Source organism: Nannospalax galili, unplaced genomic scaffold, assembly GCF_000622305.1.
Source record: "Nannospalax galili isolate Female #2095 unplaced genomic scaffold, S.galili_v1.0 scaffold488, whole genome shotgun sequence".
Taxonomy (NCBI): Eukaryota; Metazoa; Chordata; class Mammalia; order Rodentia; family Spalacidae; genus Nannospalax; species Nannospalax galili.
The window spans coordinates 1,826,173-1,853,402 of NW_008360316.1; the positions used below are offsets into that span (position 1 = coordinate 1,826,173).

General features: G+C 40.9%; 1 protein-coding gene across 1 annotated transcript in view; it reads left to right on the forward strand.

Annotated features, from left to right (window-relative positions):
• The first annotated feature begins 779 nt into the window (after window positions 1–779).
• Window positions 780–27,230, forward strand: part of Kpna3 (karyopherin subunit alpha 3) — a 68,751-nt gene continuing 42,300 nt past the window's right edge. Inside the window, exon 1 of the mRNA XM_008824972.3 lies at window positions 780–1,078. Within this exon, the coding sequence (XP_008823194.1) occupies window positions 1,010–1,078 (69 nt within the window). The 5' untranslated portion in view covers window positions 780–1,009. The remainder of the gene's footprint in view (window positions 1,079–27,230) is intronic.

The following is a 27,230-nucleotide window of genomic DNA, read 5'->3' on the forward strand; positions in this document are numbered from 1 at the left end:
GAGAATCTGCAGCCCAGGGCCTGAAGGCTAGATTGTGTGTGACGGAGGAACAAGAGGTGCTGGGGGCACAGGAGTACAGAACTGCCAAAGTGAAGGTTGCACAACAGTGCTTTGGAGAAATCTGGGGACGCTGGAGCGCTAATTTGTTCTATGAGAATTTACTGGGTACTGTTTTGACCTGACAGATTCACGAGAACGCCTACCAAAGTCTCTGCTCTTATTCTGCAGTGCAAGAAACAAGGTAACATAAGCATAAACACGCAGATCACACTCAATATATGCGGAGTGGAAATCAGTGTACTATTTATAAAGCCAAGAAAGAGTAAGAGAACAGCGTATGAGGGTGGCTGCTATTTGAGGAGACCCCAAAGAAACGAAAAGAGCAAGGCACGCGCGGCTATTCCTTTTTCTAGTTTTTCAGGCTGCTGGGAGCAAGGTGCGACCTCGGGAGCCCCACCTCTTACTCTCGATTGGATGCAAGGTGCCGTCAATGGAGAAGCCCCTCCTTTGGCCCCGCCCAGAGGCGGGGCTTCCCGCCTGCGCTCCCGGGGCGCCGCGCCGAAAGCGCGGCCACAGCGCTCCCGGCATGCTCCTCGCCCTCTTCAGCGTGGAGGGCTCCGGCCACTCCCGGGCATGCTGGGAATTGTAGTTGCCGCCCGCCGCTTCGCGTCACAGAAGACGGTTAAAACTGCTGGGTAGTGCTCCATGTCTAGCACATGATTAGCGGCCCTGCCGGGTGGCGGTGTTTAAAGGCGCTGACAGAAGAGTCCCGGGAGCCTGCCAGGCGGGCGTGCGGGCCTCTCAGGTGCGCGCCCCTCGCTGCCCTTCAGCGCCTCCCCAGCGCTGCCGCCACCTCGCGCTCCGAGGCGTCAGAGAACGTGCACCGCCCTCCTCCTCTCTCTTCCCTCCTCCCTCCTCTCGCCCCTTCCCTCCTCCCTCCCCTCCCCCTCCCCCTGACTCGCCGCCGCCGCAGCCACAGGAGTAGCCGCCGCTGGAGCTGCGCGCAGCCATGGCCGAGAACCCCGGCTTGGAGAACCACCGCATCAAGAGCTTCAAGAACAAGGGCCGCGATGTGGAAGTGAGTGAGCTTCCGCGGGCCAGGGCCGCTGGGCGGCGGGGAGGGGCGGGGGCCGGCGCGGGCTGGTTCTCGTCGGCTGGCGGTCAATCCGAGTTGGCCGCCGCCTCAGGTCACCACGGCCCGTGGCCGGGCGGAGTGGACAGCGGGACCCGGCTGGACTGCAGCCGGCTTCAGCTGCGGGCACTGCGGGTGCGGGCACCGGGAAACACCGGGGCTTTCGGCCCCGTCACGCGGGCGCGGCCTGGTGTCGGCTGGGAAGCGATGTGGAGCCGAGGCGGGGTTCGCGGGCTGGGGCCGCGCGGGGGACGGACTGGGATGCTGTACCCGCGCCTCCCGCCGGCCGCACGGCCCTGGCCACGCCGCCCCGGGTGCAGCCTCCCGCCTGGCGCAACCCCCTCGCTGCCTCCCGCGCTACCGCACATGGAGCCTGGCCTCTGCCGGTCCCAGTGCCTACCTTGTGCGAGCCGGGCCCAGGCGGGCGGTGGCAGCCCGCAGAGGGGGGTGGGGACCAGCCGGGTAACTGACTTGTTAGAGGGTGGTGGATGGGGGAGGGTAGGATGCGCCAAGATCATTTTCTTATATTCTAGGGCTGTCTTTTGGATCAGTCTTACCGAGCTTGTACCAGCTCATACTGCTGTTAGTGCTGGCATTTGGAGCGAGCTGAAGGTGGACAATAGTTTACCATCTATTGTGTTGAAGCTTTGGAAAGGAGGTTGTGCAGACCTTCAATCTTAGAATCCAGTTTTGTTTTTTTACCCCCTCCTTTTCTTTTAGAACTCATCTTGGAGTGGAGTGCCCATAGGATAATTTCTTTGACCTGTTTGCCGAAATAAATTGGATGCATAATTCTTAGGACCTTGTATATACCACATGCACCAAGCTGGTAGATTTTTCAAGTGGTTACAAAACTGTAAACATTCATTGTGGTCACTCAGTTCGTTGCTACTCAGCATGTTGCCATTGTCTCATTAAGGTGACATTAGCAGCTTGTATTTGCAAACTCTGCTTATTGAGGTAGCACTAGAGGTCTCTGCTGCTGTGAAAAGCAGTGAGGTAGAATGCATAAACTTCAGTGGGACTCTTGACCTCTGGGTTTGATGAGGGGAATGGTTTTAAGCCCATACCGTCCTTTTCTGTTACAGTTGGTCCATGAGTTTTGCTGAGGCCAATGTTTATTTCATTAAAAGAGAAGGTAGTATGGTAAATGTAGGGTTTGGTTTGTGGAGAGCAGATGAACCTTGGCCATTTCTCAGAACTAAAAAGTTAAATATGGATTTGAAAAAACCTGGGGTGAATATCTGGAGTAATATGTGAGTAAGATGAAAAAGGACCTCTAGGTCCTGAACAAGCTTACATTTCCTTTGTGAGAAATACTTACAAGCAAAATGAAACTTAGGAGTTGGAATTGTCATTAGTCCTGTTTTGACAAGACTTAATTTTGAACTTTTTCCACCAGAAATTCTGCGTGTGTGTGTTTGTGTGTGTGTCCCACCAGTAATCTCTCTTTTGTTTTTTGAGGCAGGGTCTAACTCTAGCCCAAGCTGGCCTCAAGCTCCCAGCAATCCTCCTGCATCAGGCTCCCAAGTGCTGGAATCATAGGCATGAGCCACTGTACCCAGCCCTTGCCAGGAATTTTACTAGAAACTTATTACTACAAAGCAAAACTTGAATAGTTTTTGTAAATACTCATATTGTTTGTGCAGAAAAGCTGGCATTATTTCCTCTCCTGGATGTTGGTATAGGCTGTTATGATTTACTTCTAGTATTGTGTTCTGGGAGTTTAGTGATACCTTGTAAGGACACTCGAGTATAATGGGTAGATCCCAGTACTTGCTGAGAATCGGAAGGTAACCAGTGACTTCTGCATGCCTAGAAAGAGAGTGTGGCTGGCTAAGCCTTACATCCTGATTCTGGTCACAACATTATATTTCCTAGGGTGTGTTAGGATAACTAGGATGTTAAATAGCAGACATTCAAATGGTAGTTCTTTGTGGCAGACACCATACCATATCAAGAGCTTCATGATACCTCATTTAATCCTTGAGGTAGCTGTGGCATTTTCACCTTACAAGAGGAAAGTACTTTTATTCAGAAGCATTTATGTAACCTACTGAAGTCATGTAGTGTCTGTGAGCATTCGCTCATTGACTATTAGGTGTCTATACTGTTTGGTTTTGGACATACACAAAGGAGTACAATCCAGTCTGTACCTAAGAAGTTTACCATTGGTCCAGTACTTCAATAAGTGTTATGATGAAGGTATTCTGAAAGTGTATGAGAAAATCCTCCTTTGGGTCACGGGGGATACTTTGGTTGATTCTTAATAGAGAAATGGGATTGAACTGACCCAGAAGAATGAAAGAAAAGGCTGGGTGTGGTGGTACATGCTCCATAATCCCAGCACTAGGGAGATGGAGGCAGGAAGTTAGGAGTTCAAGGTCATCCCAAGCTACATGAGACCCTGCCTCAAAAGAGTGGAAGAAAGTTAACTGGGGAAGTGCAGGAGAAAGAGGAGGCATTTGGGATTTGGAAATGCTCTGACTGAAGAGTCCTGAGAAACTGTAGTAGGACTGTTGTGATTGAGGGAGGGAGAAGGGGCAGGAGTAGTGCTAGAGATGTGACTGAAGAGTAATCTGGGTTTAGGTCAAATCTAGGCCTTTATTGTGAATTTAGCACAAGAGAGATGTCATGTCAAATTTAGTTTCACCCAGTAGACGCTGTGTTGCCTTAAAGTCATACTATAACTTAGCTCAGTAATTAAGTAGTTGTGATTATCAGGCTGTTTGATATTGTTCCTTTTTCACAAATTGTAGACAAAAGATAAAACAGTTATAACAATCAGCTGATAGATAAGGAAAATGAGGCTTATGAGACGAAAGAGGGTTGCAGAAGTGAAATAATTTCACAATTATTGAGTCAATAATGATGTAATAAGAGATTCTGAGAGGTCTTTGGAGAGAGAGAATGAAGTTGGTGAATCTCAACAACAAGTATGTATCAGGCTTGAAAGTGGCAGATGAGAAATGAGTGAGTAAAGTCTGAGGTGAAAAGGAGCGACTGCATTAGGGAGTGAACCTGAGACTCGGTGGCCTATGATGTTGAGACTACATATGCCTTGTGGTACACAGCTCCTTGGAAGGCTTTGCTTAGTAGAGAGATCCTAAGAAACTTACTCAGAGCAGGGTTAGAAGGTGTGATACTAGAGCCAGGGAAAGGGGTGACCAACACAGCAATATCTAGACTTAGTCTGGTAGCATAATGTTATCTTGCTACAAGGAAGAATTTTCTAAAAATTGAGATTGGAGAAGGCTGCAACTTGAAGTGAGGATTTAATGATCCTCCTCCTTGTCCCTTTTTCAAACTCTTCCTCTTAATCTTATCTTTTTCTGTGTCAAGTTCCCAGAAGAGGATAAAGTTATCCTGAGTTTATAGGTACATGTAGGAGCGGGACTAATTATCATTGATACTTATTTGAAGCTTACGTAAGGGAATGGGGTTTTGTAGCCAAACCTAGAAAGGCAAGTGAAAAGCAAACTAGTCTGAATTTGTGTTTCAGTACTAGACCTTTTCATGTAAAGCGTTGATTCTTTTTCATGTTTTGTTTTTTGAGACAAGGTCTCCCTGTAGCCCCAGCTGGCCTGGAACTAGCTATGTAGACCAGGCTGGCCTCACTGTCACAGAGATCTGCCTACCTCTGCCTTTTAAGTGCTGGAATAAAAGGGGTGCGCCACCATGCCCCAGCTTAAGGCTTTGTTCCTTTAATTTTTCCTTTAAAGCTTGTTCCTAATTTTTTTTTCTTTTCAAATATAGAAATGTGTACAAAACAGAAATATTCTGTTTAATGAATACTTTTAAAATAAACATTCAGGTAGCTGTAATCCAAGTTAACTTTCTCTTGTTCATACATATCTCAAGATACGGCTTTTTGTTTTTTACATTTATTTATTTAGCTATTGCTTGTGTGCCGGTGGGTGTGCACATGCCACAGCACATGGTACGCACCATACCACATTTGTGGAGCCCAGAAAATAACTTGCAGGTGTTGCTTCTCTTCCACCATGTGAGTCTCACGGACTAAACTTTTTGTTAGGCTTGTTGGTAAACACGGAGCCATCTGGCTAATCCAGATATGGCATTTAAAAAAAAAAAAACAGTAATTAATAAAATTGGTTGTTTACAGTGTACCAGTGTTAAGTACTTTATCATTACAATCCTGTGAAATAAGTACTATTATTCCTGTTTGCTATTGAGGAAACTAGGAGCCTACAACTCCTAAGTAGCCCTAAGTCATAGCATGGTAAGGGACCTACCTGGGCTCATATCAGTGCATGGTGACACCCTGCTCTTCTACATTGAGGGGGAACTAAGACTTGACATGGATGAAGCATGTCTGAAAGTTAGTAAGCCAGAAAATATTGAAGAATCTCAGCTATATCATAGAAATTCCTGTTTTGGTACTTTAAAACCTTGCTAAAATGTTTTTATATATGATTTATCTGCCTTTTCCTTAAATTCCTAGAAAGTTAAAAAAATTAAAAAAAAAAACTTTGATATGAGTTATACCTGTATGTATGTAAGTGCACCTGTGTCATGCAGTGCCCTTAGGGGCCAGAAGAGGCATCAGATTCCCTGGAAGTGGAGTTATAGACTATTGTTAGCCATCCATGTGTGTGCTGGGGTTTGAACCCGGGTCTTCTGCCAGAGCAGCCAGTTTTCTTAATCACTGAGCCATCTCTCCAGCCCCAAAGTTTCATTCTTATAAGCAGAAAGAGGGTTTACCAAAAAATGATAACACATGTCCTTGGGTTAACAATTAAAACACTTAAACAATTTATACTTTAGATATAATACTGGGGATAAAATATATTTTTCACCTGCAAATTCAACTAGCATTTCTATACTTGTTTATTTCACTGTGGAACTTCTATTGGTAAGTGGTAATACCTGACTGAGCTTAAAACTTTGTCCTTGACTCTCTTTTCTCTCCTGTCTCCCTTCTCAGACAACCAAAACGCCTCATGTTTGTGTCTTTGTTAACACCTTATGTCCATTGCCCCTAATTTAGATCTTTATTGTTCTCATCTGTGCATGTGTGATAGTAGATCCATTTTTCCTGTTGTCACTGTCCCTACCCCCACCCCACTATGTCTTGTGGATAGCCGCTCCTGACATCTGTTACTTCTCTCTTAGAATTCTTGCACTGCACTGTCTTCAGTTTCAAAGTCCTTAGCATGCCACTTGCAATTCCTCATAAGGCCCTACCCTACCTTTTCTAGCTCTCTTGCCTCTTTCCTTTATGTCTCCTTTGAGCCAGTCAGGCCAAAATTCTTGAAATGTCTAGCTAGGTGTATTTTAATCTTGGAACTCAGGAGTCTGAAGGAGGAAGATGGTGAGTTCAAGACTAGCATGGTTAACTGAGGGAGATGGTGTTTCAAAAAACAAAAGTATTCAAGAGGATTGAGTGGTATAGTTTTTCTCTATGACATTGTATTGTATACCATTGACTAATGTCTTTTGAGTGGGGCTCAACTCTTGCAAACTCTTTATTCAGACTTCTTCATATATTTCTGGAACTAATAAGATTATAATTCTGCCATACCATGTCATTCTAACTAAAACTGTTCAGAAGGTTTTCATAAGGCTTTTTTTTTTTTCACTGATTACATGTTTTGTACTATCAATTGCTATTCATTTGCTTCTAATACTTTCCTAAGTGAATTTTTCTTCACCTGTTTGGAATAGATTGCTGTGATGTTCAACTCCATGTGTCTAGTTGTAAAGTATGTCCATGCTGTCTAGAAACCTATTGGGGGTAGGGACCTTGTAATTCCACTGGTCATTTACTGATTGGTTCATAAAATTTAATACATTCTACTAGAAGAGGGACTAGATAATATACTTGAAGACTCCCTAGGTTGAGGTGAAAGGTACATTATTGTAAGATCTTTTATTGGAAGCTTTAAAAAGATTAAAATACTTTGAAAAACTATGTGAATGCATGTGTGTCTATGTATGTGCACATGAGTGCAGGTGTCTGTGGAGGCCAGAAGAGGGCATCAGATTCCCTGGAGGTAGAATTATAGGCAGTTGTAAGCCATCTGAGGTGGGTGCTGGAAACCAAATTCCAGTCCTCTGCAAGAGCACTATGCTTATCTTCAATTGAGCCATCTCTCTAGCTCCTTATCGTGAGATGTTAATAATTTCTTTTGTATTTTTGTAGTGAACTGACTCATACTTGAATAAGAAATAGAAGATATTAGTATAGAATTCATACCAGTTCTTTGATTTTTGCTAACACATTAATAACAGCAGTTGAATACAAAGTGCAGGAACACAATTGAACAGAGAACATGCCCATTGCCATTCACCCATATTCTGATTTGACTCCATTTAACCTCATTCTGTGCCTCAAAGTTGCTTACTGCTTCAACCGTTTTGCTGCTTTCCCTCTTTGTTTTTTTGTAAATTTGCAGAACATGACTTTTTCATATATGTGATATAGCAGATACACTGTAATTTTCTTGAATTCCCTGGCAGGGAATATGCTCATCCTACTCTGTCCTAGTTTGCTTTCTGTTGCTGTGATGAAACACTGGTCAGAACCAACTTGGGAGAGGAAAGCGTTTATTCCATCTTACAGCTCATAGTCCATCATCAAGGGAAGCCAGGACAGGAACTCAAGACAGAACCTGGAAACAGGAACTGAAGCACAGATGATGGAGGAACGCTGCTGACTGGGTTGCTCAGCTCTTTCTTAACCCAGGACCACCTATGCAGAGGGACGCCCCCCCACACACAATGGGCTACTCCCTCCTCCATCAATTAGTAATCAAGAAATCGCCCCACAGATATGCTCATGGGCCAAGCTGATGAAATTAATTCCTTAGCCGAGGTTCCTTCTTACCAGCTGTGCCAAACTGACAGCCAAGATTAGCCAATACAGTTCTTTCAATTGGGTGACTCTTGGCTTTGCCATTTCTTCCTGTCCGTTGAGTACAATGTGTTGGAATTCTTTGAGTCTTCCTCTGTGAACAAGTTTGCTTGTTCACATTAGCAGCTCCTTTAGCTTTAACAGTCACTTCTGTGGGCTAGGGAGGGGGATAGCAAGAGTGGGGGTTAAATCTGTTTTAACCATCTGCTGGAGGGAATTCACATGAACATCTCAGGTTCAACAGGTGTAAAGCCTTTCTGCCTTTGTCTTTTCTTTTTCTGTTTATGACATCGTTGCTGTGACTGTGACTTAAATTTGAAACCAGAGAGCCTTCTTGGACTCCTTCCTCATCTTCCACGTTCCATCAGATGCCAGTCAATGCAGCTTGAATCTCTGCCATCTGTGGATTTTAATACTGTCTCTTAATCCTCTGCTTCCATCGTATTTGAGGCCTTATTACCTATTTATTGCCTGGCAGTTTGAAAATTGCCTCCAAGTGGTGTCCTTCCTCCGATTCATTAGGATCTTTCAGCAAGCCTGATGCTTATTTCTCCCCACTAAGCCTTTCTCCCTCCCCTGCCCCTTTAAGCTCTACAGTACTGAACTTATATGCTTATACATAATCTGGAATCCTGCCCTCCCCTCTTTGCTAGGGCTATTTCTATTCTCAGGGTTATCCTGCTGACTGAAATATCCTTTTCTGCCTCCTGTTGGCTGGCTAATTTCTATGTCTTAAACATTTTGATTGGGTACTTTTTTTTTTCCTCCTGAGAGAACTCGGATTTATCTTTCTCATTGTAGTAGTGATAGTGTATTTAATTGTACTTTGTCTGTTTTCCCTATTAGATTGTGAGGCTTTTGAGGGTATAGACTAGATCTTCATTGTTGACAGCTTAATACAGTGGCTGGAACAAAGCAAGCAAGCACTAAAATACTCTAAAGACTACAACCTTGCTAGATACCACTGGCACAGTAATTTTCCCAAAGCATTTTTTTTTTTTTTTTTTTTTTTTTTTTTGCAGGGTCTCCCTGTAGCCCCAGCTATCCTGGAACTCACTATGTAGACCAGGCCGGCCTTGAACTCACAGATATCCGACTGCCTCTGCCTCCTGAGTGCTGGGATTAAAGGTATGCGTCACCACGCCCAGCCCAAAGCATATTTTTGAACTGAAACTTTTTATCTTCTATCTTCTTCTGCTTCCCGAGTCAAATCCAAACCATTTATTATGCCAGGTAAAGTGTTAGATTAAGGCATATACTTACTGGATTAGGGTAAGGCACAAATCTTTTGATATTGTCTTATTAGCCTACTGTTTTTGATGTCTGCCTACCATTATTAATTGATTGTGTCCCCCCATTCCTCCCTTTTAGATGGTCCTCATGTATCCCAGGCTGACCTGAAACTTGCTGTATAATGAGGGATGACCTTGAACTTCTGATACTCCTGGGTGTGCCACTATGCTTAGTTTGTGTGTGCTGAGGATCAAACCCAGGGCTTCATGCATGCTAGGCAAATACTCTACCCACTGAACTACATACTCAGCCTTTTTTTTTTAAGACAAGGTTTTGCTTGTAGCCCAGGCTGGCCTTGAACTTTGAGTGATCCTCTTGCCTCCCCACCTTTTAAAAATGTTAATTTCTTGAAAAAAAAAATCAGGTCTGTTATCTTACCTTATGATGCATCATGTGAAATTGTCATTTTTGAGGTTCAAAACAACTAGTATCATCAGCTTTATATGGCTGAGCCTAATAGAAGGTCCTAATACAGGTTTGTCTTTCCTTAGATGCTGCTTAATTTGTTGCTCTTACTCTGTACCATCTCAGACTACTCTGTGAACTGGAAGTTAAATTTAAAGGCTTGATTAGCTTCAGATTGTTTGAGACAGACCTTATGTGTCCTATACTGGCCTTCAAAACGCTATTCAGTTGAGGCTAGCCTTGAATTTCTGATCTTCCTGCCTCTACCTCCTGAGTGCTAGGATTACAGGTGTTTACCACCACTGTTCAAGTGCCTCACCTTTTTCTGGCTAACATGAATTAGGCCAATCAAATTCTGCTCCTGGCATTTATATCTTTAAAATTTTTTTTTTAAAATCACCTATTTGTGTGTGTGTGCACATGTGCGCATATGTGCTTGTGCATGCACGTGGAGGTCAAAGGATAATTTTTAGGAGTTGATTCTCTCCTTCCACCATGTGGGGTCTGGGGATTGAACTCAGGTTGTCAAATTTGGTAGCAAGTGCCTTTACCCACTGGGGCCTCTGGCATTTAAATCTTGACTGAGCTAATGCCAGGAAGCTCTGTTACTTCCTGCTACCTGCATCCCTGAGAGGTTTTCATTTTAGACCTGATTCTTCAGCTTCTCTTTTAGTTGTATGACTTGCTTTATATCCAAACAGTATATTCTCCTTCCCCGAACCCTTCCTTTTTTTCTCTTATATTATTAACTCAAGTCAGTTTGTGATGTTTGCAGCATAATTCTCAGACGACCAACTAACTGTCTTGGTTTGCCTGGACTTGAAGTAGTTCATAGCACACAGGACTGAGTGGTCAAATCAGGAAATACTTAGACAAACATTAATAAGTCAGTCACTCCAACTGAAACAGTTTGAGTTAAAGATAATGAGCTCTGGGATCCAAATACTCAGAAAACATCTAGTATGCAGCTGAAAGTATGTGCTGAACTAGCCTGCTCTAGTTATTTCACTTAGCAGTTAGCTATTTGAATTCTGAACTGAGTGTGAGGGACAAAGCCTTGAAGATAATAATTACTGGTAATTGTTGAAGACTTAACTATGCAAATCATTCTGCTTACAAGAATAATCGTAATTGTCACAAGTTTTCTATTACACAGATGAAGAAAACAAGTTAGTAAATTACTTAAGAACATGCAACTAGGAAGGGTCAAGACTAGCATTAGTCCCAGATTTCTAATTTTAAAGCTCCACCCCTTTAATAGCCATTCTCCTGCTCTACCTTGGGGCTCTTGCTTGAAGAATGCATAGATTAGTATGGAGACAACGGAAAAGCAAAGCAATACTTACTGTAATGTAAATGTGTTCCCAGTACAGTGTGGATACTTGGGGGAAAAAGAATCATACATGTTATTCTGGGTGAACCAGGGAAGGCTTCAGGAAGATGCTTTTGTCTAAGCTGAAAGTAGATAAACATGTAGGTATTTCAATGGGTAGTAAATGTTGGGTGGTCCTGGAAGAGGCAATACGGTATATTTTGAGAATCTAAAGAAATGAAATGTTTCTTAACATGGAGTGGTTAGAAAGTTGGATAGGATAGGTAGAGGCCAGCTTGTGAAAAACCTGTTGGGGCATGGGAGGCGATTTGTACATATAGAACTGTTCTTTGGTATCATAGGAAGTGTATTGGTGAGGGCAGGAAGACAGTTTGGGAATGGTGTAAGTTAGAAAGTCTCAAGAATATCATGATGGAAGACCTGAAATGGCACGTGCCTTGGAGTTACAGAGCATGGAGGCTTATTAGACTAGTTACCTGGTGTTAAGGTTCAGCGAGCCCTGCCTCCTCACCAACAGGGTCTCAAGGACTAACAGGTTGACAAGCTTTTTTCTCTATACTCTTCAAAGCCAGATACCTCTTTACACTTTGGAGAGCTGTATGTACTGTTTGTTGTTTGAGACAAGGTCTCACTATGTAGCCCAGGCTGGCCTGGAACTCACTATGTAGAACAGGCTGGTCTTGAACAAGCTATACTTTTATATGATGAAGCTATTCAGCTCTGCCTTGAGCACAAGGACTATAGACAACGGCTAAATAATGAGGCTATATTGTAATAAAGTTGTGTTTACAAAACTCATGTGGTCACCTGATTTGGCTTACAGGCTCTAGTCAGTAGTGAAGCTTCCAAAACAGTTGAAGCAGTAAGAGAATGATTAAGATGATAATATAGGGGAAATGGGTCAGCGGGTAAATGGCTTGCTGCCAAGCCTGGTGTTCCTTTACTGGGACCCACATGGTGGAAGGAGAGAACCAACTCCGGAAAGTTGTCCTTTGACCTCCACATGCATGCAGTTTTAAAAGAAAGAGGATAATGTAGATGAGGCCTTTAGTGATACATAGGAAAAGGGACCAGGAAAGGAAAGAATCCTCCAAACACCATTTTAAGGAATTTGGTGAAAGTACAGCTGAAAAATGGGTCTGTAGGAAGCTTAGCAACAATCTGGGGTTCAGAACTTTAAGGGAAAAGAATTTCCTGGAAGTACTTGGAAGGTTATTCTGTTTTGTTTCAACTGCTGTGACAAAACCAATACCAGCTTGGGGAGGAAAGGGTTTATTTCGCTTACATCTCCCTCCCAGTCACAGTTCATCACTGAGGGAGCCCAGTGTAGAAACTCAGGGTAGGAACTTGGAAACTGGAGCTGAAGCACAGGCCATGGAGGAACGCTGCTTACTGGCTCCCTCTCCTGGCTTGTGCTTACCCTGCTTTCTTATACAATACAGGACCACCTGCCCAGGGGGCAGGCAGCACAAGACCACCCACATCACTCAGCAATCAAGAAAATGTCCCACAATGTGGCCACAGGCCAGTCCAATGGAGGCAATTCCCCAAATGGGGCTCCCTCAACACAAGTCAAGTTGACAACTAAGGCTATCCAGAACAAAGGCCAAATGTTATTTAGAGGAAAGGTCTGATGAGTACCAGAAATAAGCCACTAGTTGTGTTTGGCACTTGGGGGCCAGTGAGAAATGGAAAACTGGGACAGTGGTAGAAGCTGGATGCTGCTGTATAATACAAGATAAAGAGTCAATTGGGAATTGAGGTAATAATGAAAAGGAACAACTACAGTTAAGAATTAAGATTGATGGCACTGGACAGATGGCTCAGTGGTTAAGAGCACTGGCTGCTCTTACAGGTTCAGTTTCCAGCACTCACATGGCTGCTAATAACCATTAGTAATTCCATTCACTCCTAGGGAATCTGACATCTCTTGGCCTCTGCGGGCATTGCATGGTACAGGTGCACTTGCATATATGCAGGCAGAATGCTCCTACAGATAAAAATAAATTTAATTTTTAAAAAAGTAGAATTGAAAGAAGCTAGTTTTCTCATTTGTTTAGTCTAGTAGAATTTACTGTAGGCTAAACTGAAGAAGTCTAAGCAAAGAGACCCAAGGACCTGGCTAGAAAAGGAACCAAAGAGCCTAGGATCAGAAGGAAGTTGTGAGCCAGATATAAAGTGGTCAGATCCTAAAGGGGCATCAAGTGGAAGGATTTGAACAAATACAGACAGAAGTGAGCATGCCCTGCAGCAGGGGACCTGAGCAGATCCTGAATCTCAGGGCCTCTTTTCTTTGACCGTTATCTCTAAAGTAGGGCTTTAAACTTTTTATACTCTGGGTATATAGGTATATAAACTAGGTATACAAATAAAACATTTAATGGTAAGTCATAAAGAAATTTATTTCAAATCAATTTTTTGGTATGCCCATGATTTTACCATTTGTTAAAGATAAAAATAAATTTGCATATTAATGAGATGGATCATCAATGCTGAGAATGACACTTTGTATAAACATGTAGTATAAAATGGTAGGAGTATGTTTAGAAGCATTCAGAAATTGTTGAAATTCTGTCCTAATGCCAAGCCAGATTCATTTAATGAGTTTTTATGAAACTCAAGCCGTCAACTCAAAGAGCAATTAAAAAAAATACTTTATTATTTTTATTTTATGTGTATGAGTGTATTGCCTGCACATATGGAAGTGCACCCATGTTGTGCAATGCCTGTGGAGGCCAGAAGAGGGCGCCAGATCCTTTGGAACTGGAGTGACTGATAATTGTTAGCCACCATATGGGTACTGGGATTCGAACCCTGGTCCTCTGCTAGAGTAGCCAGTGCTCTTAACCGCCGAGCCATCCAGCCCCATCAAACAACAGTTTTTAATGAATTTTTTCCATTTATTTTATCAGTTTATTTTACTTATTTAGTGTGTGTATGTCTGTGTAGATCAGAGAACACAGGAGTCATTTCTCTCTTCTGTGTAGGTTCCGAGATTGAACTCGGGTTTTTAGGCTTGATAGCAAATATCTTTACCCACTGAGCTATTTTGATGACCCCTCAAACAGCAATTTTAAAAATCAAACATCATAACATAGTACAATACAAATGTATACTAATATGACATTTTGATGAATGATTGTAGGAAAACATTAAAATTCTTTGGTTTCTGTATTTAAACCATTGTTTCTACAAGAGCTTAAAATGTATGTACAGTAAAAATGCTGCAGTTTATAATAAAGTTTTCTAGAATCTGAGCAGGGGTGTTTCAGCATTCATTGCTACTACATGAAGCATAGTGCAAAGTGTACATATTTATGTTCAGAGCCAAGCTGTAGTGAAGTCGCCTGACATGACATGGGTGAACACTGCCAGAAACACCTTGGATTTATCTCATGTTTATTTAGAATTAATTGTGGTTGTTCGACGTTTGGAAACCTTTTATTGTTGCCATATTTCTTGTGACTCCTATATCCATATGGGGTTGTGACCCACGGTTTAAGAGGCTGGAGTCTAGAGACAGTTCTAAAAGAGGTGACGTTTGAGGAAAGGTGCTTTGGGGAATGCAGCCTAAGACCTGTCTAGGAACAGGGATTGCTGCAGTAGATACAGAAGATGGTTCCAGCCTGAGGCTCTTTGAATTGGCAATTTTCTAATTTAATATTTTCAACTTTCCCATGATTTGAAAATGATAACATACTTCAAATTTTAAATGTAATCTTTCTGAGCTGATATGTGTCTCCACTGTATCTAGCTGCAACTTCCAGTCAGCCATGTTCACAAGGGGACGCCACCTATATTCACTCTGTTGTACTCTTTTGCTGTATATTGTACCGTCCTTACCAAATGACGGTTATATTTTCACCTGATTATATTAGATTTAGGTAAAATACATTTTGTAGATGTAGGTAGAATTATTAAACCAAATTCAAAGTATAGACTTCATATTTAGTTGAACTGTTTCTTTTAAATCAGTGGCACTAGCTTAGCACCATCCTCCTTGAACCCCCCAACACCATGAAAGCAAAGTGGAGGAAGATGTGAATGTGCCCACTGAAGTGCAAGAGAAGGAAGATGAGGCAAAGGTCCAAATAAACTAGCTAGTGCACCTATGAAGGGTGCAGGAGCAGAAATAAATGCTGGCGGCGGGTTGTTGGGTGTATGCTGCTGTCGATAATTCGCCTCAATGGATCTGACTGTGGAGACCACCTTTGAAAGACTGACTTGTAAATTTACAACCCAAACAGTCCCTGTTGACTCTCTGCCCTGGATCTGTGGCCACGTGTAACCCATGTAAAATAAGCATCTCTTTTGGTGTCTCAGGTGGAGAACTAAAAAGGAGGTGGAGGACTAGTAGAAACATTGGTAATTCAGTGATTCCTAGTCCTTTTTCCTTTCCTTTTTTACAAATGTGAAATTTAGACCATAGAGAAATGACAATTGTCTACTCACCTAGTTGCAGCATTGTTTTCTGGTTTTAGAAGGTCAGAAATCACTTATTTTTAGAAACTTTCAAAGAGATGTAAAAGTAAATAGAATAATAAATTGAATTTCCATGAACCATTTAAAAACATTATAGTTTATAGATCATCTTATTTATATCCCTACCTACTTCTTATATGTGTCCCTGAATTATTTTGAAGCATAATCTTTTAATATTCCATCCATCCATCCATCCATCCATCCAGTCTTTGGTGTCTGTGTGTTTTACTACCTTGTGGATCCAGGTATCGGACTCACATTATCAGGCTTGTGGGCAAATGCTTTTACCTGCTGAGCCATCTTGATTCTAGAATATATGTTTTATTATATATATATATCTCCAATGTAACAATACAAAGATAATTCAATTTTTAAAAACCTGATAGATTTGAGGGGCTGGAGAGATGACTCAGCAGTTAAGAACACTAGCTGTTCTTAACAGAGGCCCAGGATTTGGTTCCTGGCACCCACACTGTGGCTAATACTTGTCTGTAAATCCAGTTCCAGGGGATCTCATGCCCTCTTCTGACCTCTACAGGTAGCAAGCATGCATATGGTGCATTTACATACATGTAGAAATAATAAAACTTTTTTAAAAAGGATAGATTTGGATAGTTCATTCCCTAAAAAAATAAGTAAATGGCTAAAAGCACAAGGAAAAAATGGGCATTATTAATAGTTAGCTCATTGTTTTTTGATTTGCAATTTTCCTATCACTGTACACTAGGAAGTTTATAATTAGATAACAATAAACCTTGGGAAGATATAGAAATTGGAACCTTCATATACTTCTAGTAGGATTGTTAGCCCCTTTGGGAGAGTTTAGTACTTCTTCAAGATATTAATCAGAGTTGCCATATGACTCAGGATTTTATTTCTATGTATGTCTAAGAGATAGAAAAACATACATAAATGTTCATAGGTTCATAGTGGCATTATTGTAAATTCAACAATGGAAACAACCAAAATGTTCATTAACTGAAGAATGAGGTAAACGTAGTAAATCTTTGACATTGAATAATGCATGGAGTTCTGATATGCTACAACAGGGAGGAAGACCTGAGTTTGGATCTTCAGAACCTACATAAAAAGCCAGGCATGTGGAGGCATGTAGAGGCATGGAGACAGGCAAATCCTTGAAGCTTATTGGCCAGCCACCCTGGCTGAATTCATGGCATTTAGGTTCACTGAGAGACTTTATCTCAAAAAAATAGGTGTGGAGGTCAGTAGGAAGGCTCAGCAAATAAAGCACTGGCCATGTAAGCCTGGTAACCTGAATTCAGAACTCATTCTATATAGTTGTCTTCTGACCTTCACACACATGTCCCCCCCCATCATACCCACATACAGGTACACCCCATCATACATGCATGCACATATAATAATGATAAAAGTTTAAAAAAGACTTTCAGTTTATGTAGAGTAGCATAAGTTCTGACTTCCAGTCATGGTGTAGTTCCTTAAAGTTACCAGCCCTTATAGAAGAATAATAAGACCTGGATAAAATGTATTTATTAATCACTGATTTTATTATACTTTAAAAGATTGGAAAGGACCTGTGTTCAGTTCCCAGTACCCAGATAGTGGCTAACAGCCCTCTGTAATTCCATTTCTGGGGGATCTGATACCCTCTTCTGACCTCCATGGGCATTGCATGCATATGGTGCACTTATATACATGTAGGAAAAACACTCATATACATAAAATAAAAATATACTAATGACTTTACTCTTTGGTTATACTTTCCTTTTGGGTGTTTAAGACCATACAGTTGGCCCAAATAAATCAATTTATTTTCACACTTAAGGTCATTTGAGGATCTGTTCCTCAGGGGTCACATGGGCTTGGGAGGAGCTCCTGGCTCCTTTCTTTTACCAGTTCCATCTATATGAAGATAAATCAAAGGTCCTGCTTGATTGTGTCTGGCTTCACTTGGAAGCATGAATGAGATGTTTCATCTGAGTTGACCCACCTCTTTGTAGACTGGACACTGGTTCAAGTCCATCTTCTGGGGTCTCCATGTCCTCCTTGAACAAGAGGACAGGTGACTCACCACAGTTATAGGACATTTTGAGAGATGTTCCGTAGTCCCCTGGAACTTAGTCAACCTTTGAGGGCAAGGGGCAAAAACTGTCCTTTCAGTCCCTCTGACCACATTAGTATAGGGAGGGCCTATTTTTTTTAAAAAACCAGTTACTTGGTGAAATTATAAAATTAGTGGGATTTTGTGTAGGGGTACTCTATAATCCTGTTGCTTAGGGCAGATTTACTGGCTTGAACTGTAAGACTAGAGTTCTAGTTGACAAAACAGTGGAAATCCTGGAAAAGAGGATGCTGCAAATGGAGCAAGACCAAACATTTGTGTAAAAGATCTGCCAAATCCCTGTCAATCTGCAATACTTTGCATGCAGTGGTGGTGGGCATGCACATGAGTACAGTGTGCATGCTGGGGCTTTAGTAGTAGAATACTGTCAGTAGATTAAGTTGCAGATTGTAATCGCTAATGAGGCTGCTTAAAATGAGAAGAGCATTGCAATAGAGGAATCCAGTGAATCCTCTAAAAATTTGACCTAAAAGAAGACATCTAAGAATAAAGAAAAACTGATATAACAGAAAATGAAAATAGCACAACGGAATATCTGATTTGGACTATATAATTACTTTCCATGTAATGAGGACAGAGATTGTCAGACTGTAAGAAACGGGACCCAGGTCAGCATTTATTTGTTTGTTTATTTTATTTTTGTGGTGCTAGAGACTGAACCCAGGGCTTCATGCATGTTGCAAGCATTCTGCCAACTGAGTTATGTCCCCAGCCTAGCTCTGTGTTTTCAACATAAGATGCAAATTCTCATAGATGAAAAATGAAAAAAATTGTTGCATGTAAATTCTGTATCTTAGTATACATTTTTGTGTACAAGGTACACATATTTGCTGTTGGGATTCACACTTGTAATTTGGTAGAAAGATAAAGCACAAGTTTGAATGAATTGTTTGGATAGATACACCTAACTTTGTGTAGTAAATAGCAAGTCACTTTTAAAGATGCTCATTAAGGAGCTATTGGGAAAAGCAGTTTTCCTGTACTTGCTCAGAGATATACTGATTGTAGTATCCTCATTTCTTTCTTTAAAAAATTCTTTTTTGACTTATTTTTATTTTATGTGTTTGAATGTTTTGCCTTCATGTATGTAAGTGCCCTATGTACAGTGCAGTGCCCATGGGAGCCAGAAGAGGGCGTTGGATACCCTGGAATTGGAGTTATAGATGGTTGTTAGCTACAGTGTGGGTGCTGGGAACCAAATCCAGGTCCTCTCCAAGAGCAGCCAGTACTCTTAGCCACTGAGCCATCTCTCCAGCCCCAGATCTTCATTTCTTTTTTTAAAAAAATTTATTTATTATTTTTATTTTTTGTGTATGCATGTATTGCCTGCATGTAGGTAAGTGCACCTGTGTGGTGCAATGCCTGCGGAGGTCAGAAGAGGCTGTCGGATCCCCTGGGACTGGAGTTATGGACAGTTGTTAGCTGCTGTGTGGGTGCTGAGATTCAAACCCAGGTCTTCTGCAAGAACAGCCTGTGTTCTTAACCGCTGAGCCTCCTCTCCAGCCCCATATCTTCATTTCTTAAAAGGATGACTTGGGTCCAGAGAGTCTGCAAAATGTCTTAAGATTACATAGCTATATAGACCACTTGTGTCTCTTTCCATTGCATCACTGGTTTGTTTGTTTGGGCTTTTATTGTTTTCGTTTTTTAAACAATGATCATACTTGATATTGATAGGGTTGGCTGAGTTCACATAATTCAGTATTTAAAATAGTATGTAGTGCACAGTGGAAGTTATATGAGCTAGATCTGGTTATGAAGACATTTGTCACATTCCAAATTCACCCAAACAACTGACTGCACTATAAACCTACGTCTAGTTCCTAAACACCCTCCAACGTATAGCAGTGGAAACAGACTGCAGATACTGAGCTAGCAACAGTTGCCAGACAAACTGAAGAAAAAGGCATTAGCTTTTGCTGAGCCTGCTGGTAGACATCTATAATCTCAACATTTGGTAGACTGAGGCAGGGAGGATCACTGTATTTAAGGCTAGCCCAGGCTATATAGAGAAACCCTGTCTCAAAAATACCAAAACAAAACCAAAAACCCTCCAGGCAGTATTTTTTACTTGTTACATTAGAGCAGTCTCAGACCTTTTCAGATGGACTCAACTTGACAAAAATCTTGAGTTTATAAAATGACTGTGGGTTCAGAGGAAGCAGCACAGCAGGTATCTCTCAGGATTTCCAGAGAGTTTGTAGGTCTTTAAAAGCACTGACATGTTAGTAAATTCATTTATTATTTGAACACACTCAACTGAAGAATGAGTCACAAAGAATTGATTGAATTCATTAAATCTAAAAATCTCCACAAAAATACTTGGGGTTGTGGAAGGTTGTTTCAGTGAGAATTTGTGCTGCTCATGCCACCAACCAAACCACATTGCCACCATCTTCTTGCTGCTCACCTTTGGCACATGTCCCCTGTTAGGCATTACGTCCATAGGGATATGTTTTTTGGCAGTTTGAGTTGTATTTTATTCACTAAGATTTATTTTAATTACCTTTATTGAAGTATAACTGACATACAATAAACTGTACATAAGGTATATGCTTTGTCATGTGTACACTCATGAAACTATCACGTCATCATAATTAAGATGAGAGAAATATTCAGAATTTGTATCAACTTTTTCTCTAGTTTGATTAGCATTCTTCTTGCATTAAATTATTTCATAATATTACTCTAAAATTTAAACTCTTGAGAAACAGGGTCCTATGTTTTAATCCCATATATACAGTTCTTCTATCAATCAGAGAGTACTAATTAAAGGAATCTCATTTCTAAATTATTTGTGAAGTGCAAGTTTTCTCTCTCTAGACTTTTTAAAATTCTAGTTAGTATCTAGGAATAGAAATGCAATAGAACTTTCTGTCTGCAATGGAATTATAATAGGTTTTTAAAAAGTTGATGCAAGTTTCAAGTTTTTGATGTTTACTTTTTTTTTTTTTGGTCTTTTTGAGAGACAGGGTCCCCCTGTAGCCCCAGTTGTCCTGGAGCTATGTAAACCAGGCTGGCCTTGAACTCACAGAGATCCACCTGCTTCTGCCTCCCAAGTGCTGGGATTAAAGGCGTGTGTGGCTAAAAGAATCACTCTCAATACACTCCCCACCCCCATCGTTTACAATGTTGTTGTTTTAAATGTGTATGTGTGTTATGCCTGCATGTAGGTAAATGCACCCGTGTTGTGCAATGCCCACAGAGGACAGAAGAGGCTGCTGGATTCCCTGGAACTGGAGTTTCAGACAGTTGTTAGCCACCGTGTGGGTACTGGGAATTGAACCCAGATCCTCTGCAAGAGCAGCTAGTGCTCTTAACTGCTGAGCCATCTCTCCACCCCCAATAAATTTGCTCTTAAGCTTATTCATCCCTGTTGTGTGTTTTCTGGTCTGTAACTGACTGACTACTAGGCCTTGGTGGAAAAAGAAACTTGAAATTTCCTATTTGCTTCTTAATTTCCTATACTAGACAAGACTTTTTAAATCAAATTAATGTTTGTCTTCCAGAGATGACAACATAATACCATTCAAATAGAAAATTTAATATAGCTTTTAGTTAAACTTAGTATAATATACTAAATATACAGTGATGCTGCTGAACTGCAGGAACATGTTCTGAGAAGTGCATTGCTAGGTAATACATCATTGTGTGAACATAGAGTGCCCCTGGATGGCATAGGTCAGACACCTAGTGTGGCTCTCTGATGGGGTCAAGAGGCAGTAAACATGAAATGTATGAGGCTGCTGCTGGCCTTCTCTGTTACAGTAATTTTTTTTTAATAAAGTAAAAGGAGTACATTAAAATAATTAAAATGTGTAATAAAATAAATGAATAAACCAGTAATATGCTAGTTGTCACCATTGAGTATTAATGTACTTTATGTATACTTGTATCTGCTATACTTGTGTACAGCTGGCAGGGTGTTACACTTATTTATACTAGCTTGCATCATCACAACTAGGTTACTGTGCATTACACTGTGACCTCAGTGTCACATGGCTGCCTTGGCAGTAGATGATAGAGGTTTTTCATTCTATTATGTTATGGAGTGAGCATTAGATATGTGGCTCAGTGTTGTGTAGTCATGTTTGTATATTCAGAATATTATCATGCATTCTGGTATTTAAGTCCTACATCGTTTGCTCTTTGCTTTAATTACTATTACAGAGAGGCTAAATGTTTCAAATTTTTGATAGTCTCTCTAGGACAAGATGAGAGCATAGACTACTCCAAGCTAATAATTCAAAATTAGGAAACACACAAGTAAGTAAATCTACTACAGGTAATATACAGACACTGAAACCAAAATAGACTGGACTGGTTTGCTAAAAGTTAAAAATAAAACTACTAAGATTAAAAGCTTAGTGAACAGGAAAAGAAATGGGATCTAAAATTGGAAATCCAGATTGTAACCTGTAGAGAAAAAAAGGGGAGGGGCAAACATTGGTAATTATCTACTTTGTACCTGTAGCGACAGGTACTTTCTTTTTAGCACTTGTGTCACTTCTCAGAAACACTTCTAGAGAGTACTGCTCCTTGCAGGTAGGGGTGAGGAGATGATGAGCTCAGTTTGGAATATAGGAGGGAGTTTGTGGCATTTCTGGTAATAAATTCCTTAGGTTGTTGAACTTGCAGAATGCACCAAAATTTGTTGACATACAAATACAGCAGTTTATTTAAAGGATACTGACTAAAGAAAGCTGCAGTTGAAGGGTTGATTTCAAGTCTGAAATGTTTTCTTATTTACAAATCTGTAGAGCCAAAACATATTTGTTGTATTAGATGGGAAGTTGCTAAAAGGTACAGAGATTCTGTGTGTTGTGATGAAAATACGCTAAAACTGATTGTGGTAATAGTTCTTCAACTCAGTGAAGTACTGACAGCCACTGAATTTAGGCACTTCAGGTGGATGAATATTATGGGAAGTGAATTATATTTCAAAGGAATGCTATTAAAGTATTTCATATTTTGATATATTGAGCAAACACGAGACAAGTATTTCCATGTATTAAATTAACCAGATGCTTCCTAATACATGTATTCTTATAACCTGAGAAGTTTATACACAACTGTATAATTCAGAATTCATCAAAAAGCATCCAAATGGTCCGTAGTTATTAGTATGTAGGGCCTATGGGCTGCAGACATAACCTAGGGAAGAACAGCTTGGATGAATGGAGGAGGAAGATGTAAAAGGACAGATTTTACAGACTTGCAACCTAAGTAAGGACTGTGACCCACCGTTACAAGGTTGCTAGTGATCTTGGCAAGAACAGTGTCAGTAGAATTTTGGGTAGAATGAAATTAAGACAGTGGAGACTACTTTATAATGAATTTGGCTAAGGAGGACAGTAATCAGAAGAAAATGCGAGGTTTTAAAAAAATTATCTTCAGTGAAAGAAATTTGGCGTATGATGGGAAATAAAGGGTGGAAAAAGAGCAGGGTGATGGGACAAGGTGAGGATATTAGAGTACAGTACTATCTTTTAAAAAAAATTTTAATTTTTATTATATGTGTATGAGTGTTTTACCTGCATGTATGTAAATGTATCTATGCTGTATAATGGCCTATGGAGGCCAGAAGAAGGTGTCCCCCAGAACTTGAGTTATGGGCAGTTGTTAGCTGCCATGTGGGTGCTAGGAACTGAACCTGTGTCCTCTGCAAAAGCAGCCAGTGCTCTTAACCACTGAGCCATCTTTCCAGTCCCAGGGGTTGCTTTCCTCTCTTTTACAACATTTAGTCTTTCATGTCAGATCCCCTGGAACTGGAGTTAAGGATAGTTGTTAGCTGCCATGTGGGTGCTGGGATTTGAACCTGGGTCTTTTGAAGGAACAGTCAGTGTTCTTAACTGCTGAGCCATCTCTCCAGCCCCCAAGTACTATCTTTTGGCACTGTTGTGATTGTTTCGCTTCTTTTTTTTAAAAGACAGGATTTCCCTGTAGCCTCAGCTGTCCTGGAATTTTTACTATGTAGACCAAGCTGGCCTCCATCTCATAAAGATCCACCTGTTTCTGCCTCCCCAGTTGGTGGGATTGAAGGTGTGCACCAGCATGCTTAGCCCTGCACTGTTGTTTTGATAGGATGAAAGGAGACAGCATGTTTGGGGAATGAGAATGGGGGGGTATTTGGAGTGCCTGATAGAAAGTTGAGGTAATTGCTGCTATATGATGATTTCTGTTTCCTCAAAAATAGGAGGCCTGGTCTTATGCTAAGAGGAAGGAGGATATGGGAAAGGGACCTTGAGAACAGTAACTTTTGTGCAAAGGGCGCCTGGAAAGATTTCCCAAGTGAGCATTAGGAGTTTCATTGAGATTGAAGACCTAGAATTTGTACTGCACATGGAAATTGAATCATTTCTTTTTCTTTTATGGCCTCTTAACAGCTCAGCTTTTGGAGCAAGACTGGAAGCAACCCAGGGTTAACATTTTGCCATAGCAACAAGACAGAAGTAGAGAAGCAGAAGGGTGCTGTATGAGACTGTGTAAAAACGCAGAAGAACCTAATAGGGAGAAAATCAAGGAGTTAGAGATCTGAATAGTCTTTACACTTGTAGGTCAATTTGCAAATGGCTAATTGACAGGAAGTTGTTCTGTGCCTTAAATTGGATCTAGAGAAGTTCTGAGTGTTGCTGTAGACAGGGGTTCTCCGAAGTGCAGGGAAGTGCTCAGCATTGTTTAATAGAAAAATCTCATTTGATATAAACTGTGTCATATTTTATAGCTTTTGAATGCAATATAAAACATGCAAAATTCATCCTAGTTGGAGTGACACATCTGTAGCTGGTTGGTTGGTTGGTGGTCCGTGTGTGTCCCTCCCCGCCGTGGCCCAGGCTGACCTCAGACTTGAAGCAGTTCTCTTCTTACCTTGGCCCAGCCTGGGATTATAGGTGAGCTGCCTCACCTGGTTATAGCTGGCTGTTTGGTTTTGAGGTTTTGAGACAAGGTCTCATTCTGTAGCCCATACTGGCTTTGAACTTGTGGCGATCTCCTGCCTCAGCCTCCCAAGTGGTAGGATTCGAGGTGTTACCCACCATGTCTTGTTGTAGCTGACTCTTATTGTAAGAGTTGCCACAGAATCTTGAGCGTGGTGAGATGGAAACTTAGAGAGAGAGGGGACTTTTACATCTGAGTAGCCTCTTGAATCAGGGTGTTTGAAGGGTCTTTGAAGACACCAGGATGTTGTCAGGATTTTGATTGGTGGGAAAAACTAAGCCGAGCCCCTTGACAAATCTCCAGTGAATGTGAGGGAGGTGGTGACAGAAATGAGAGTGGATACAAGATGTGGCTGGAAGGCATGGGCTCTTCAGTGACTCAGTGAAGTGTGGAGATAGATGAGACATTGCACATGTGGGAGAATCATGGATGCAAACCCAGGCTGACTCCAGTACTTTGTATCATCATGGGACAGTGTGCTAATGTATTTGTTCAATATATATATACTTAGTCTGTGTTGAATAATTTACTTGGTTTATAATTACCTTAGTGGAGAACTGTTCAGTGTAATTTTGATACTTTGTCATTTGGTCATGATTGTGTTGTTATATATTTTGTGTGTTAACCTAGAGTAGTGAGTGTGTGGTTCCCAAACTAGCAATATCTACATCTCCACCTGAGAACTTGTTAGAAAAAAAAAAAAAAAAAAAAAAAAAAAAAAAAAAAAAGAGAGAGAAACATACGCTCCTATGAGCCATTTATGGGTTCCTTGCTAATACTTGGCACTTTAATTTTAGCAAGCCATCTGGGGGATACTGCTATAGCATCACATTTTATTTTAGGGGCCCCAGCTGTCCTGGCACTATGTAGACCAGGCTGGCCTTGAACTCACAGAGATCCTTCTGCCTCTGCCTCCCAAGTGGTGGGATTAAAGGCGTGCGCCACCACGCCCGGCTAGAAATAAAATTTTTACAGTGCTGTAGACTAGTGAATATTCTTAATAAGCCATAGAATATAGCATAGACCAAAAAGTTTGAGAGCTACTAACCCTAGCCAAATATAGCATAGGAAGATGAGGCTATGAACTAGACACTGGAGAATATTATCAGTGGGTTTTTTGTTTGTTTAGGATCATATTCTGAATTGGATTATATTGGATAATTATTACTGTTGCTTTGTATTTTGGTAACTGTGGTTTGTTAGGTCACTGCTACTGGGTAAAGGTGCCAGTGGATCACAATAGTTTATGTGTTTGCTTTGGGGACCTCTTTTTCTTTTTTGGTAGTGGGAGTTGAACCTGGGGTATTGTGCATGCTAGGTGAGTGCTACACCACTGAGCTGTACTCCCTGCTCAGATTACAACTTTTTTATTTTATAGCCCCAGTTGGCCTAGAACTTACCATGTACACTAGGCTGGTTCTGATCTCTAGCCTCTGCCTCCCCTACTGGGATTAAAGGTGTGCACACCACCACTTCTGGACAAATTACAACTTTTAGCACAAAATGCATGGTGGTGCATTTGTAGTGCTATTTTTTTTCCCTTTAAACATTTCAAGACCATGTAATATTTCATACACAAAAATAGATAACACAGTAAGTTTTGAAGCAGTTAACAAATATCCATGAGTCCAACATTAAGAGCTAGCACCCCAAACTTGAAAGGTACCTGTGTTTTCCTCTCTGGTCCTATAATTGCTTCCTTCTAAAAGTGGACAACTGCCATACTTGTGTATAAATCATTACTTTGCTCTTCTAGACTTAAATATGTTTATATCCTGAAACTATATGCAGTATTGGTTAATTTTACTTGCTTATTTCATAAAAATAATATGAGGAAAGGTTCAGTCATGGTCATTGTTGAGGAATAATTGTATCTCACAAGTCATTTATTTTTCTTTCATTGAATATTTTATGCTTTTGCTTTTACACACCGGTGATGCTAAGAAACTGTTTATATATGTCTTATACATGTGACACATGTATGCAAGAGTTTTAAGTAGAGTGAGTGTCTTTGGCGGTATTTTTCAGTTTTACAAATTTTTCAAAATTATTGCTGGAAAATGGTTGTATTGAGCTTTACCAGTTGCTCCACATCTTTGTGAACGCTTTGAGTTTTTATACTCATGTGCTGAGATATTATGTTCAGTGTGTGTACTCATTTATTAATCTGTAGTTTGTCCACCATTTGGTTGATTCATTAAGGTATGCAACTCAATGGCTTTTGATATGTTCATAGAGTTATGGAACTGTTGTAATCAGTTTTAACATATTTTCATCCCCAGAAAGGAAATCTTCCATCTTTAGCACTCACTTGCCATTCCTTTACTCTCCCCAGATTTCATACCCCTCTGCATCTAAGAAATTAGTAATCTTTTTGTCCCTGTAGATTTGCCAGTTCTGGACTTTTAAAGATGAAATAATACTATGTGGCTCAGGGTTCTTGCATGTTACTAGTGTGTATTTTATCCCTTTTTGTTGCTAAGTATTTACTGTATGAATATTTGTCCACTCATTAGTTTCCTTCTAAAATAATATATCTGCTTTCCCTCCCTCCCCCTTCCCTTTCCCCTCTCCCCGCTCCCCCCCCCTTTTCTTTTTTTCTTTGCCTTGCACGTTAGTCAGTTGCTCAATTCGACCAACCACTGATACAACTCCACATCTTTATATA